Here is a 16,832-nt window from a genome sequence, read left to right as displayed (position 1 = left end):
ATAGACATGAAAAATTTATACAAGCGTGGGCGCGCACACACATATATAATGCGAAATAAAAACAAAATAAAGAATCCTCTAAACTTTGTCATTAGCTACAGAAACATGTCCTACTTAGTTTATTGTACATGTTATTGTTAGAAGCGTAACATTCTAAAATCTATGGGTATTGAAATTTTGATGATGCAATTGCTAACAGTAGTTGTATGTGGGTGCTCGTGGTGAAGTAAACATAAATGTAATATGTAAAACTTTCCAAGATGACCATTTTTATGGTTAAATTGCCACCTCTTCATCAAACTTTGTCAATATTAAAATAGGTTAGCAAAAGACTTATTTAGCTAAGATTAAGATTAATTCTCAAAAATAAAGAAGATTAATTTTCAAAATCATTTTAAGGTACAGAAAGCTTATAATAACAACCGTAACGAATAAGAGAGAAAAAAGAGTAAGATACTATGAACAATCAATGACACTCATTACTTTCAATTTTACTCTAATTATTTATTAAGTTAATTTAAAGTAATTACGGTATAAATACAAGTGGTAAAATTCTATTAAATTCCAAAACTATGCATAATATAAGAAAATAATACTTAGGAAGCATGTCTAGGTAAGTCAAATATCTGAGAACATTAGGGCATGTAACACAACAACAATAATGAATCATCTATTAAGGTATGGAAAAGTAGACATCACAAAGTAACCATATAAAATTAAAAAATAAAATAAAATACTTTTTAATCATTATAGTTTCACTTTACTTTTTAGTTTCTATAATTCAAAATATTTTCATTTTAGTTTTTATATTTATCTTTTCAAATCAATTTTAGTCCTATAATTTAAGATGGATATTTTTAATCTATGTACTTGTGGTTTTTTTTAATTCTTTAAATCTCTATTGTTAATTTTTTGTAACATTATTTCTTTTATATTTATATAATAAAGGTAGTCAATTTTGTTTTATTAATGTTGAATTTATTTTACAAAATTTATTTTTAATTAGGTCTTTTGATGCTTAGTATCACTTTTTTTTATCATCACCTGTGGCATCTTAAGTTTTTTACTCTTATGAAATTGAAGCTCTGCATTAGATGACTTTAGAAAAAAAGAAGAAAAAAATGATGGAGACTACTAGTGGAAGAGATTGGTGTTCTTCAACTAGATCCATCTTCAAGTCCAATCTTCTCTTGAGATAGAAGTGACTTCACGGAAGCAAGATTCAAGCTCCAAGATCTTGAAGAAGCAACTCCAATGGTTCATCTATCTTCTTGAAGATGAAGAAGAAGAAGAGGTGATGAACCAAGGCATAAAGGAAGGATTCCTTTGTGAAGGTTATTAAGGAGAGAAAGTTCTCCACGGTTTTGGACTCTTGAGAGAGAGAGTTTTCTGAATTCTAATCTCATATAATGTCAAAGTGATAACAAAGGTAAGAGAAAGACTTATATAGAGTAGGGAAACTTGTGGTGCAAGCTAGACTAACCATGGTTCAAGTGAACCATGGTTAGCCTAACTTAACAAACCTAGTTAGTTTAGGAGGCTTGTGGAGCAAGCTTCTAACTTAGAAGCTTATAGCACAAGCTTCCCATGTGTGCAAGGCAAGCTTGTAATTTCGGCCAGGGATAAAAGGCTAGGCGGCCAAGGCTTGTCCTAACATGTAATCCAATCCCAAAATTTTTGAATTGGTTTAGTTAGGTTCACCAAATGACGGTGAGAGCTAGCTAAATCAATTCCTTGGAAAATATGGAGGAAAACAAGACCAATATGTAAAATTTAGCCTAGGCCCACTTCTGGCCCAATCACTAGTTGCACCTACACGCCTTACTATTTGTCACCACACTTCTACTATTGAAAATATGAAAATGAATGACCCTTAATACAAGGTCAAATGGAGCAAAAGTCTCCAAGTAACATACCCTAAATACTCAAAGGAATATCCTATAATGAAAGAAAGAAAGTGCCTCACAAATACAAAGGCAAAATGAACCTATACAAAGAACTATTATATACAACTGAGCTAGACCATCTCTTCAAGATATGATGGCCCACATGAAGAGTAGCTTGGGCTTAGAAATCCCACTAACCTCCAAGCTAGCCAATCCTTCATGTATGCTCCTAGCCATAGCTCGAGTAATTGGGGCCTTGGCCGATGGTCCATCATCCCCTCCCTCTTGAAGTGGATTTGTCCTCAAATATGTAGGCTTAACCTCCTCCTCATCAAAACCTATAAAAGGAATAAGACCACTAACATTAAAAGTTGTACTTACTTCATAATCATCTATGAGGTCTAGCCTATATGCATTATCATTTATCCTTTGGAGGACTTGGAAAGGACTATCTCCTCTAGGATTGAGTTTAGACTTTCTTTGAGAAGAAAATCTTTCCTTTCTCAAATGATCCCAAAACCCAATCACCCTCCTCAAAACTGAGGGCTTTCTTGCCTTTGCCTCTTTCTTAGACATATCTCTCATTTTGTTGTTGAATATGGTCCCTGACCCTCTCATGTAAATTTTTAATAAAAGCAGCCCTAGATACCCCATCTTTATGAAAATAATGATGAGAATCAGGTAGGGGTACTAGATCCAAAGGTGTAAGAGGATTGAAACCATATACAACCTCAAAAGGTGAGATTTTGATAGTTTTATGAATTACCCAGTTGTAGGCAAATTCTATATGGGGCAAGTACTCATCCCAAGACTTGTGGTTTACTTTAAGGACTGCCCTCAACATGGTAGATAAGGATCTATTAAATATTTCAGTTTGCCCATCAGTCTGGGGATGACAAGTAGTTGAGAAAAGTAGTTTAGTTCCTAATTTACTCCAAAGAGTTCTCCAAAAATGACTAAGGAACTTAGTATCCCTATCTGACATAATAGTTTTGGGTAGACCATGAAATCTAGCCACTTCCTTAATGAAGAGTCTTGCTATGTTGCTAGCATCGTCTATGTTGTGGCAGGGAACAAAATGAGCTATTTTACTAAATCCGTCTACCACCACAAAGATAGAATCCATGCCTCTCTAGGTTCTAGGCAAGCCCAATATAAAATTCATACTTATATCCACCCATGGAGAGTTAGCAATAGGTAAGGGTGTATAGGAGCCATGAGGCATTACTTTAGACTTTGCTTCTAAACAGGTTATACATCTAGAGCAAAACCTCTCAAAATCCTTTCTCATATGGGGCCAAACGAATTTTTCTTTTAACAAACTTAGAGTTTTCTCAACTCCAAAGTGCCCCATGAGAACACCCTCATGACTTTCTTTAACAAGGAGTTTTCTAGTGGATCCTTGGGCTATACAAATTTGTCCTTCTCTATTCAGAAACATAGAATCCTCCTTGAGACTTATGCAAACATTTGTTAAATGTTTCACTAAGTTCAGAGTCATTGGTATACAATTCCTTGATATGATCAAATCCCAAGATGTGGGATCCAATAGAGGCAAGTAAAGTATGTCTTGTTGACAAAGCATCAGCAAAAACATTAGTTTTTCTTTTCTTGTATTTGATCACAGATGGGAACTATTCCAAAAATTTCACCCACTTTGCATGTCTCTTATTCAATTTGCCCTGACCCCTCAAATACTTGAGTGACTCGTGGTCACTATGAAGACAAACTCCTTAGGAACAAGATAATGTTCCCAAGTTTGAAGGGCCCTAACCAAAGCATAGAGCTCTTTATCATAAGTAGGGTAGTTGAGCGAAGTACCTTATAATTTTTCACTTAAATAAGCAATTGGGTGCCCACCTTGCAAAAAAACCGCCCCTATGCCAACCCCAGAAGCATCACATTCTAGTTCAAAAGTTTTTGAATAAATAGGTAAAGCTAGAAGTGGAGCATGGGTGAGCTTATCCTTTAAGGTTAGGAAGGCTCTTTCTTGTTTCTCTCCCCATTGGAACTCAACATTTTTCTTGACTAGATCATTTAATAGGGAGACAGCTGTAGAGAAGTTAAGAACTAATCTCCTATAGAAACTTGCCATCCCATGGAAGCTCCTAACATCTCCTACACTTTGAGGTGCGGGCCATTTTTCCTAAGAATTGTAAAGACTTGCCTTAAGTGTCCTATGTGATCACTTAGGAAACTACTATATATTAAAATATCATCAAAATAAACTACAAAAAGCCTACCTATACATTCCCTTAAGACATGATTCATGAGACAAATAAAAGTACTAGGAGCACTGGTAAGCTCAAAGGGCATAACCAACCATTCATATAATCCAAACTTGTTCTTGAAAGTAGTTTTCCATTCATCACCTTCTTTAATTCTAATTTGATTATATCGGCTTTTAAGATCAACTTTAGAAAATATGATAGCTCCATGAAGCTCATCTAGCATGTCATCAAGCCTAGGGATAGGATTCCTAGAAATATTTCACAATGATGTTGTTGATGGCTCTACTGTCACAACACATTCTCCACTTACCATCTTTCTTAGGAACCAACAACATTGGAACTGCACAAGGACTTAGACTCTTACGAACCCAACCCTACTCCAACAACTCTTGGACTTGAGACTCTATCTCCTTAGTTTCCTGAGGGTTTGTCCTATAAGCAAACCTATTGGGTAGGCTAGTTCCAGGGACTAAGTCAATTTGATGTTATATCCCTCTAATAGGAGGAAGGCTCATAGGTCCTTCGAGAGAAAATAGATCGTCGAATTCCTTCAAAAGATTTTTAATCCCCTTAGGTAGAGTCTCACTCCCAACAATTATGGCAGTGCATGTGAGAGTCCCTCTATAGAGAAGAATAAAGGATGGTTGTTTTATCAAGATATTTTGTTTTGAAATTTTTTTCTCTTAATGAACAACTTCTAGGGAGGGGACTTCTTTCTCCTTAGTCAACTCTTTATTCTTAGATTTAAAGGACTTTTTTTTTCCTCTTTTTTCTTCCTTTTTCTATTGCTTTTTCTCACCATCTCTTTTGAGTTTTATTTGTGCTTGATCCTCTGCTGCTTGTTGAGGTGAAAGAGGATGAAGCACAAATTTCTTTTTCTTATGAGGAAAGGTAATCTCATTAGTAAGACCATTATGCATGGTTTTCTTTTCAAATTTCCATGGTCTTCCTAACAAGATATGACAAGCTCCCATTGGTACTACATCACATAAAACTTGGTCTTAATAATTCCCAATGGAAAACTTGACCTTTACTTGTTGGTCAACTACTATGTCACCATCCTCATTAAGCCAATGAAGTTGATAAGGTTTAGGATGAGGCATAGTAATTAAACACAACTTTTCAACCAGCCTAGTGCTACAACAGTTGCACCATGAGCCACTATCTACAATAAGAGAACATGTTTTGTTAGAAACATTGCATCTAGTATAAAAAATGTTCTCTCTTTAAGATAGGTCACCATTGTTAGAAAAGAATGGCACAATCCAAGAGAGGGGGTGAATTGGATTCTATGACCCTTTAAAAATTTATCAAAGTATTTGGATCTTTATTTCACTTAAACTTTTCTAAGACTGAATTTTCAAATGAAACTCCTCTAAAGATTTGTTATGGAAGTATGAATGCAATATGCTCTCTTGATTACAAAATAATGAGGTTCAAATGTAATTCTCTAATTCAGGTTTAAACCATCAATATTCACACACACATGTTAATCAAGAATTATCTTCTTTAACATTCAACCAAGAAATTACTCAAAGTAAAAGATAAGGTAGAAGAAGATTGCACAAGTCTTTTATACTGGTTCAGCCACTCCACATGTGACCTACATCCAGTCCTTAATCAACACCTGATTAAGATTTGTTCCACTATCTTAAGTAAGAAGGTTTACAAGCACACACACATGCATATACTTCAACACTAAAGATAACCACTTTCTTGACCCCAAGAAAGCACCCCTTGTAGAAACCCACTACAAGAAACCTTACCACTTGAGAAACCCTTCTCAAGATTTTACAAGTATTCACATAGAATAAAGGAACGAATTCACCTGGAATTCAGAAGCAAATCTTAATCTTCCCCTTTCAAGAATGATATGATGATGATGATCTTCTATCAAAGTTTTTCACAAACGTTTTTCTTCTTGGATTCACAAAGAAATCTCTCCAAGATGTCACAAAGACTCCACAAAAACGTTTTTATCAATTTGATTATCAGTTCTAACTCATGTCTGAAGTTTCTCAAGGTTCAAACTATTTATAAAAGTCTCAGACCCAGATAATCGATTATTTTAAAGGATAATCGATTATTTTGTTCTTCAGGTTTTCTGGAAACCAACCAAGAACAATATAATTGATTATTTTGCTGGATAATCGATTATTCCAGAGAGTTGTTCCTGGGATAATCGATTATTTTGGAACATAATCGATTATTGCAGCAAGGCATCCCAATCTGCCTATTGCTGGAATAATCGATTATATTTAACGATAATCGATTATTTTGAGTTAGTTTTTAAAACTTCGTTTTATACCTCAAAATAAGTTTCTAATCTTCTTAGTTCATCATCATACACTCTCTACTTAGTTTAGATATAGAATTTGCTTATGCACAAAGCATACCAAGCACACACAACATAAAAACTCATTCAAAAGAATTTATTTTCTAAACTCTATTACATAGCTCTTATAACATAACATTTTCTTGACTTTCTCTAACTTTGTTTTTGTGCTTCCAAGTTGTTGTTGTACACACATGTTGTGATCATCAAAACTCCTTTAAGCTTCAAGCTCTCCTAAGCTCAACAACCATTAGGTTGGTTGTTAAGGAGTCTCCTAATCATTAGAAGCTCTCCTTCATAAGGATAAGTCAACTCCACATTATCCTCTTGGTCACTTGTTTCCTCATCACTCTCACTTGAGGAGGTAGTAGTCTCTTCTTAACTACAATAAGTGACATGCCCCCTTAAGATCATGACCTTTTTTGTGGGGCATTGAGAGGCAATGTGGCCTCTCCCTAGAAACTTAAAACATTTAATATCATTAGTTCTTGTAGTATTGTGTGGAGTAAATTTTTCCTTACCCTTATCCTTTTCTCTAACTAGTTCTTTGGAGGGTTCCAAAGATTTCTTCTTTTCAAATGATTTTCCCTCTCTCTTGTAGTCTTTCTTATAAGATGTAAAGTGGGAGCTTTCTCTTTTAAAAGAGGATTTTCTTAAACATTGTTGTTCTACCCTTACATAAAGTTGGACCAAGTCATTTAAGTCCATGTAGGGTAGTAACTCCACTTTGTCTCTAATCCCTAAGTTAAGACCACTAAGTTAAGACCACTAAGTTACCAAATAAAAAATAGAGCAATTATCACTAAATGTAACCGTATAAAAAAAGTTAAGAGATAGACATGGAAAATATACACGTGCATGCGCGAACACATACACACACACACACACACACATATATATATACACTTGGAAAAAGAGAGTGATTTTATCATTATCATTCATGCCTATTACATTTTCCTTACACCTATTTGTAACAATCTAATCTTCCAAAAATATCGAAATAAGGAAAAAAATATGTTGAAAAATAGACTAGAAGATTCTATATATATTTTCTCTAATTACGAAGATTTTCCTCTAATTACAACACTCCCCCTCAAGTTGGTAAATGAATATCAATCATTCCTAACTTGCCTTCAAGATCTTAAAATCTACCCTGAGGGAGCCCTTTTGTAAAGATATTTGCTATCTGAAGTTCTGTAGGAACATGAGTTGTAATCACAAAGCCTCTATCTAGATTATCTTTGATGAAATATCTATCAATCTTAATGTGTTTGGTCCTGTCATGTTGTACTGGATTATGGGCAATGCTCATGGCAGATTTATTGTCACAGTATAGTTGCACGGGGTTGTCTACCTTGACTTTAAGGTCATCCAAAATGATTTTCATCTAGATTCCCTCACACATTCCTTGAGCAAGGGCTCAAAATTCAGCTTCTGCACTAGAACGAGATACTCTATCTTTCTTTTTTCTCCTCAATGTTACCAAACTATCTCCAAGAAACATATAATACCTAGAAGTAGATTTTTTGTCAGTAATAGAACCTACATAGTCAGCATCAGTATATATTTTCATAGTCAATGTGTCTTCCCTTTTGAACAATAGCCCATTTTCTAGACTTGACTTCAAGTACTGGAGAATTTTGTCAACTGCTTGCATGTGTCTCTCTCTTGAATCATGCATAAATTACCTTACTACACTAAATGCATAAGCAATTTTTGGTCTTGTGTGTGATAGATAAATCAATTTTCCTACCAATCTCTGATATTGTGCCTTCTCTATAGGAGCACTTTCTTCACTTCCAATTCTGTGATTCTGTTCTATAGGAACTGTTGAGGTTCTACATCCCAGCTTTCCTGTTTCTTTGAGGAGATCAAGTACATATTTCCTTTGGGAGATGAAAATTCCCTTCTTGGAGTAAGAAACCTCTATACCAAGAAAATACTTGAGTTTTCCTAGGTTTTTCATTTCAAATTAGGCTGCCAATTTTTCTTTTAATGCCAATTTTTCTATTTCATCATCTCCTACAATAATCATATCATCCATATAGACAAGAAATAGAGTGAGTTTACCTGTAGAAGAGTGCTTTATGAATAGAGTATGATCTCCTTGGCTTTGTCTATAACCCAAGGAAACCTTTGCTTTTGTAAATCTTCCAAACCATGCTCTAGGAGATTGCTTAAGACCATACAATGCTTTCTTTAGGAGACATACCTTGTTTCTTTCATTTTGCACTTCAAAACCTGGGGGACTCTCCATGTACACTTCCTCTTCTAGATTTCCATGAAGAAAGGCATTTTTCACATCCAACTGGTGTAAATCCCAACCAAAATGAGCAGCCAAAGTGAGAACAACTCGAATTGTATTCATCTTTGCCACTAGGACAAACGTCTCCTCATAGTCAATCCCATAAGTTTGGGTATAGCCTTTTGCCACCAATCTAGCTTTATATCTTTTTATTTTCCATCTTCCTTATGTTTCACTATGAATATCCATCTACATCCTACTGCCTTCATGTCTCTTGGCTTATCAATAATCTCCCAAGTTGAATTTCTTTCTAATCCATTCATCTCTTCTTTCATGGCTTGAGTCCAATGTTCAAGTTTCATGGCCTCCTGAACAGAGGTAGGAGTTTCTGTGGCATTAATGGCAGCAATAAAGCTTATGTGCTTATCAGAGAGATTGTTAGTGCATGCATATTGAGAAATAGAATATTTAGCGCATGACCTTCTTTCCTTTCTTAATGCAATGGGTAAAACCTCAATAATACTCTATAGGACTCGATATTAAGGGGGAAGAGGGAACAAAAGACAATAGAGACTCTATAGGACTAATGCCATTTAAAATACGGGTGGGTAACCTGTTGATAAGATATTTGGCAGTTAACACAGCTTCTCCCCAGTAGTATTTTGAAACAGACATTTGAAAAAAAAAAGCTCTAGTTACTTCAAGAAGATGGAGATTCTTTCTTTCTACAACCCCATTTTGTTGACGGGTGTTCACACATGTTAGTTCATGAACAATATCATTATGAGACAAAAAATTGAGAAATTCATGATTCATATATTCAGTACCATTATCAAACCTAATTCTTTTGATATTTTTTCCAAATTGATTTTGGACAAGAAAAAAAAATTAACAATGATTTGGAAAACTTTTAATTTATTTTTCATAAGGTATGTCCACATTACACGGGTACAAACGTCAATAAAGGTAACAAACCATTTGGCTCTGGAAATAGATTCTACAACGGGTCCCCAAACGTCAAAGTGAATTAAATCAAATGGAGAAGTACTCTATTTATTACTAATAGGATAGGATGCACGATGGTGTTTTGACAACTGACAAATATCATAATTAAAGGACTCAATAGACTCCTTAGTAAACACATGAGGAAATAAGGACTTGATAAGGTTGAATGAAGGATGCCCAAGCCTTTTTTGATGTAGCCATATTTAGGAATTTGCCCACGTCTCAGATGTAGCTTGTTGACTCATGATTTTTGTTTTGTTTTGGTCATCAGATTCCAATAGATACAACCCACTCTGCTCCTTAACAGTTAAAATCGTCTTTCCCGTAGCAAGGTCCTGCAAAACACAATGAGTCGAGAAAAAAGTTACTAAACAATTTAAATCTTTTGTGAGCTTTTGCACAGAGATAAGATTATTGACTAATTGTGGAACATGTAAAACATCCTTTAATACAATAGATGATTCAAAATTATATTCCCAGAGCTGCATATGGGTACACCTTGACCATTCGCAACTGTAATAAGTTGTTCTCTATTCCTTTTAATATATGATTCGAAGATCATACGAAAAGGTGTCATATGATCAGTTGCTCCTAAATCAAGAATCTAAATACCTTGAGTCACAAGAACCACAGTATAGAGAGAACTCTTACCTTTCATGGACAGAGTACATGGTCTAGAGGACTTACTTATTGATTCAATCATTGCTTTTAAACGATCTAGTTCCTCTTTGAAAGCTTTCATCTCAAGATCTGATGGTGGTGTCGTAGTAGATTAATTCGGCCACTTTATCTGTGGCGACAACGATGAGTGGGCTACACTGGAAAGGAGCAAAAACTCAAAAAACTCATATCTACTAGAATCTAATCCAAACAGGACGTCACCAACCCATGGAATGGACTTAGGAGGCTCCGACGACCGGTTTTGTGATAGCGGCGGCGAGTAGGTCTTGCTAGAGCTAGGTGCGTGGGCTACATGCACCGACGACGGTGGTGGTGCATGTCGGTGTCTTTCCCAAAGCGATTTCCAGCATTGAGTTCGTTAGAGGAGGGTACACCTTTCTGCCCTATCAACAGCCCCTATGATGACGGTGGCAGCAGTAGTGGCCAGACAGGGATGGTGGTGGCTACTGTTGCAACGGAAATGAAGCTCCCAAGATCGGGAGCTCTGATACCAACTTGGAAAAAGAGAATGATTTTATTATTATCATTCATGCCTATTACATTTTCCTTACACCTGTTTGTAACAATCTAATCTTCCAAAAATAAGGACATAAGGAAAAAATATGCTGAAAAGTAAACTAGAAGTTTCTACCGATATTTTCTTTAATTACGAAGATTTTCCTCTAATTACAACACATACACATACATATATAATGAAAAATACAAACAAAATAAAGAATCATCTAAACTTTGCCATTGTACATGTTATTGTTAGAAGCGTTACATACTAAAATCTTGATGATGCAATTGCCAACAATAATTGTATGTGGGTGCTCGTGGTGAATAAACATAAATGTAATATGTAATTCTCTCCAATATGACCATTACTAATGGTTAAATTGCCACTCTTCATCAAACTTTGTCAATATGAAAATAAGTAAGTAGAAAGCTTATTTGGCTAAGGTTAAGATTAATTCTTAAAAAATAAAGAAGATTAATTTTCAAAATTATTTTAAGATATAGAAAGATTATAATAACAAACGTGATGAGTAAGAAAGATATAAGAATAAGATACTATGAACAATCAATAACACTCGTTACTTTCAATTTTACTCTAATGGTTTATTAAGTTAATTAAAAGTATTTACGGTATAAAAACAAGGGATAAAATTCTATTAAATGCCAAACTATGCATAATATAATAAAACAATGCTTAAGAAGCATGTCTAGGTAAGTCAAATATGGAGAACATCGAGGCATGCAACACAGATACAATAATGAATCATCTAATAAGGTGTAGCAAAGTAGACATCACAAAGTAACCATATAAAATTTAATTTAAAATTAAAATATCTTTTTACTCATTTTAGTTTCACTTTAACTTTTAGTTTCTATAATTGAATTTTTTTTTTTAGTTTTTATATTTATCTTTCTGAAACAATTTTACTCACTATAATTTAAGATGGATCTTTTTAATTTATGTATTTCTAGTTTTTTAATTCTTTGAATCTCTATTGTTAAATTTTTGTAACATTATTTCTTTTATGTTTACATGACAGAGGTAGTCAATTTTTTTTATTAACGTTGAATTTATTTTTCTAGATTTATTTTTAATTAGGTCTTTTGATGCTTAGTATCACTTTTTTTATCATCACCTGTGACATCTATTATTGAGATACTAATTTTTTAAATCTTATAAAATTAAAGTTGTCTATTAGATGACTTTACAAGAAAAACAAGAAATACTAAAAAAATAAAGAAAACACAAGTATAGACTAAAAATGTATTTTTTAAACTATAGAGGCTAAATAAGACTAATAAAAATAAATATATGGACTAAAATGTCTATTTTATATCATAAGAAGTAAGTGAAACTATAAAAATTAAAAAAAATAATTTTAAAAAAGTTACCAAATAAAAAGTAGGGAAATTATCACTAAAAGTAATCGTATAAAAAAATTAACAGATAGACATGAAAAATATACATGCACGCACGCGCGCGCGCGCGCGCGCACACACACACACACACATATATATATATATATATATATATATATATATATATATATATATATATATATATATATAATGCTAAATACAAATAAAATAAAGAATCTTCTAAACTTTGTCATTAGCTACAAAAAAGATACCCTACGTAATTTATTGTACATGTTATTGTTAGAAGTGTTACATACTAAAATCTATGGGTACTCAAATCTTTATGAGACAATTGCCAATAATAGTTATATGTGAATGCTTGTGATGAAATAAACATAAATGTAATATATAATACTCTTCAAGATAACCATTACTAATGGTTAAATTGCCACTCTTCATCAAACTTTGTCAATATAAAAATAAGCTAGCACAAGGCTTATTTGGCTAAAGTTAAGATTATTTATAATATCCACAAACAAAGAGGAAAGACCGGTTTAATTTTCACAAACCAAATAATATAGGACTAATTATAGTAATAGGATCAACAAAATATTCTCCGCGGATACTCATAAATTTCGGTAATAACACAAACAATAACAATTAAAAACGATATTTGAGAATATATTACAAACCAACGCTACAACCAATACATATGTACGAATTTCACATCAATATTTCTCGATGGTGTCTGGTTCATTGCATCGCATCATATTTCATTTCACAGGACCGAACAATTATCGCAAAACACTTTATTATCAATTTTACTAGTGTAAATTGTCTCGCATAATAGTTTTGTTGACTAGTATTTGTTAGTTGTGTAACCTTTTGTGGCATTAAATTGACTTAGCCAACTATAATTGCAATAAATAAATAAATATATGGAAAAAAATCGTCTAGTCAGATAAAGTATGTGTAATTATTTTGCTTTCAAATATATAATCAAAACTAATATAGAAATAAAATAAATTAAAGTACATACAATTTTATTTCTTTTCAAATATATAATCAAAATATATGTATAATTAAAATGATGTAAAAATAAATAACACAATATCGAGATAATCTCATGCATAAACTGAAAATAGGATTTGATATGATTCAAATTAGTAGTCCGTTTTTAATGAATTGTCCTTGAGTTGATTTTCTTTAATCATGAACAATAAAAATAAAAGTAATGAATAAAAGTGAAGAAGATAAAACTTGTGTAAACTTAAGAATTTTAATGTAAATGGCAAAAAATAGATATTAAGAAAGAATTAAAATCAATCCTAACACATATATATTAAACACAAATTCTTAATAAGAGGCGTGCAAGTAGATAAAGTACTTGATTTCCCTACATGATTAAGCATAAACAAGACAAGGCCAATATTGTGGTCGTCGTCGATATCCTTTCCATGAGATATTCAATATTCTTCATGCTTGCGATTAAAATGTTTCACTTTGCTCACATAAAGGACTTGTATGTCCAAGACCATACTTCTCTTTAATATTTAAATTATGTGAAAATAGATGCTTACCAGGGATATTGTAGACACAAGGGTTATTTGTTTAAAGGAAAAAAAAAATCATATTTGACTCATAGTGTCTTAAATCATATATTTTTACTGCTTTTGACTAGATCTTTGTAAAACAGTCTTATGGACCAACCGAATCTGATAAAGACGGGTTCTAATCCGGTTTTGACAACCATGGTGCTCTTACTCTGCTTCTTAATTTATCTACTCTTTAAGTTTCTTATTTTTAATTCAAGAGATCTTCCCTAAACTTTTCTTTCTTCTCAATTAAAATATTTCCTATACTGAATGTCTTATTTGTGTGCTTTTTTCAGTTCTTAATTTATCTAACTCTATTCAACATTCCTTACCAAAATTTGAACCGAATTCTCATTTACGCGTCCCAGGATCACAAGTTTATAAAAGTTTTTATTTATTTTTTATTTTATCGGATCTTTCGTTTTTAAAATATTAAATATTTTAAAGGACAACTATTTCTACCTTTTCTCGCTTTACACTTTTTCTTAAACACAAATACTTAATTATTTTCTTTCATACTTTCTCTCGTGTAACCGACATTTAATTTTTTTGCCAGTTTGAAGGAGAAAGTAATGTCTCGAATCTCAATAGATAACCTCACTAATCAATCTATCTGGGATAAAGAAGTTCGTTTAAGTTACATTACATTGACCACAATAAACAATATCAAACAAAAATTCCATCACCCGAACCTGGACTGCGCTCACCGCTCAGCTGTGTACAGCTCATACAGAGAGGCAGCAGTATGTAAAGGAAAAAAAAAAAAAAAAAAAAAAAAAAAAAAAAAAAAAAAAGAGTTCATACGAAAGTTATTTGTTCATATGTTGATGACGCACAATGTTTTCTCGCTTATAGCCCTGTATTCCTGATCACTGCCACTCACTCTTTGCATTTTTTTTTTTTTTTTTTTTGAAAGGAACACTCATTCTCAATCTTGAATACTACAGATAGAAACGAATACAGCTATGGAAAAATCAGTTGAAGTGCCAAAATTTCAGCTCCAGTAGTAAGGTCAGAGAGGACAGGGAAGTTCTATTCTAGAGTTCAAACAAAAATGAAAGTTACCTCATTTAGAATCACTTAGATGAAACCTAATTTGCCTTGCGTATCGACGGTACTTCTGAATTACAGTGGATGTCCTTTGTGTATGTATTTGTGAGGGCAAAGAGTAACAGAACAAAAACAACTTGGGCACTCATGATGCCAAAATGACTGATACTGTTTCCAATTTCCATCCAACTCCCCGTATTTCGGACCTGCCAACCATCTAACTCAGTCATAGGATACAACACACATACATGACTTGACATTTCAGGTTGTACTGATCAAAATACACGAAGCAATAACAACCAGACATTTCACTGTTAATTTTTTTTTAATCTGCACTGCAGTAGCATTAAACAAGCACCAGAAAAGCTTCCATTGTACAGCAGACATTCTTAACTTTAGATAAACAGTTTGCAGATCCTTAAATCAAATACTGATTATTTAGGAGTAATATTCTTTCATCCTCCAGCTTTTTACATTGTCTCTGTTTCTATCTCTTTAATTATTTTTTTTTTCTGTTTTACAACAATGACACTATATACAAGCTGATTGGTTAAAAAGGAAAAAGACATCAAGAGTTATTTACGACTACAAAGTACCTAACAAGCTAAAAGGGAGGCTTTATTAAACTCTATCTGACCAACTATACACTACAATAATTAATATTGAGCATTAAGGGACAATACAAGAAAAAGGTAGCAATAACAAAAATAAGAATGTGAAGATAGATGTGTGGTCATACAAGAAAGACCAGGATATAGAATGATTATGAACGAGGGGATATTGGTGTGGCACCAAGATGATAGAAAATCGGTTAAGGTGATTTGGATTTGGACATGTATAAAGGCCACTAAAGGCAACTGTGAAAAGAATAGATCACATGATTTTAATTTTCACACTGAAAAGGGATAGACAAAAAAAGGATATTGAAGGAGATTATTAAAAGAGATCTTACAATAAATAATATCTCGAAAATTTAGTTTTTGAATAAGTTCAGTGGTGTTGTGTGTTCTATGTAGTCAACCTTACCTAGTGGAATAAGCCTATTGTTATTGTTGATCATCATTTCATGTCACCAAACATTAAGATTTAAGACAAAGTATGTACCCAAAAAGAAATAATGTACCCAAAAAATATGAACACAAAGTTAACAAAATAGAAAAGAGAATATTATAAAAGAAAGCTGATTTCATTGGTAATACTTTCAATCATAATCAGATATTCACAGTTATCAACAACTGTGGTGCTAGGAATCCAACAAAAAATAACCATACAAAAAAAAGAAAGAAGTTACTGGCAATGGAAGGCATTTGCAGATCTAGGGCATTTCTAACAGTTGACCATTTGAGCCCTTTCATTTACCATAATGAAATGAAGACACAATTTAGCTATGAAAAATCAAGACGCAGGAAAAAAAAGAATTTACAGAAGACAATGGAAACTAGAAAAGAAAAAGAATAGGGTGAGTATACCAGGAAGAAGAAGTGAATGGTCATCACGTCTGAGAACAATATAACTAAAAAGTAGCATCCCAACCTAGGAACTTGGTTTAGTTTGGTTATCGCGCTGAATGCACATCTGCAGTTCAGTCCATTGCAAGCAATATAAGATGGAAAATTGTATAAAAGATTTAGAACCACTGCAACTGTCATTGTTAAATAACATTTTAGTGGAAAATAGAAGCTGAAGAAAATGTTGAAAACACCAATTATGAATATGTAATTTGAAATCTACAGATTATACCGGCAAAATGTATTTTCTCCTTCCACTCAGTTTCGTGAAACAAAAAAGTTTAAGAGATTTGGCAAGTCTTATCTATATGATTAAATGCAAGAACCGAATATTCAAGATCCACAATCTGCAATACATGGTGACTGATCTAACAACTAAAAACCAGTCCTTAGGTGGATATATAAATCTATCTTGGGCAGAATTCTTGGCATTTTATTT

General features: G+C 33.1%; 1 protein-coding gene across 5 annotated transcripts in view; it reads right to left on the bottom strand.

The window, feature by feature from the left end:
• Positions 1-14,423: 14,423 nt before the first annotated feature.
• The window catches only part of LOC109801713 (sulfatase and phosphatidylinositolglycan class N domain-containing protein), a 44,712-nt gene continuing 42,303 nt past the window's right edge, over positions 14,424-16,832 (bottom strand). For 3 of the 5 annotated variants that reach the window (XM_020362822.3, XM_020362821.3, XM_029272066.2), the window contains 2 exons: positions 16,355-16,460; positions 14,424-15,091 (listed from right to left, as the gene is read on the bottom strand). In XM_020362822.3, coding sequence (XP_020218411.1) covers positions 14,927-15,091; positions 16,355-16,460 — 271 coding nt within the window. In that variant the 3' untranslated portion in view covers positions 14,424-14,926. Of the gene's footprint in view, positions 15,092-16,354; positions 16,461-16,625; positions 16,741-16,832 lie in introns of all 5 variants that reach the window. The other 2 variants (XM_083072459.1, XR_014433038.1) reach the window with 2 other exon arrangements.

The sequence above is a fragment of the Cajanus cajan genome, chromosome 4 (genome assembly GCF_000230855.2).
Source record: "Cajanus cajan strain Asha chromosome 4, NIPB_CcT2T_4, whole genome shotgun sequence".
Lineage (NCBI taxonomy): Eukaryota > Viridiplantae > Streptophyta > Magnoliopsida > Fabales > Fabaceae > Cajanus > Cajanus cajan.
The sequence above is the reverse complement of the archived record's forward strand: the minus strand, read 5'-3'. Positions and strand labels throughout refer to the sequence as shown.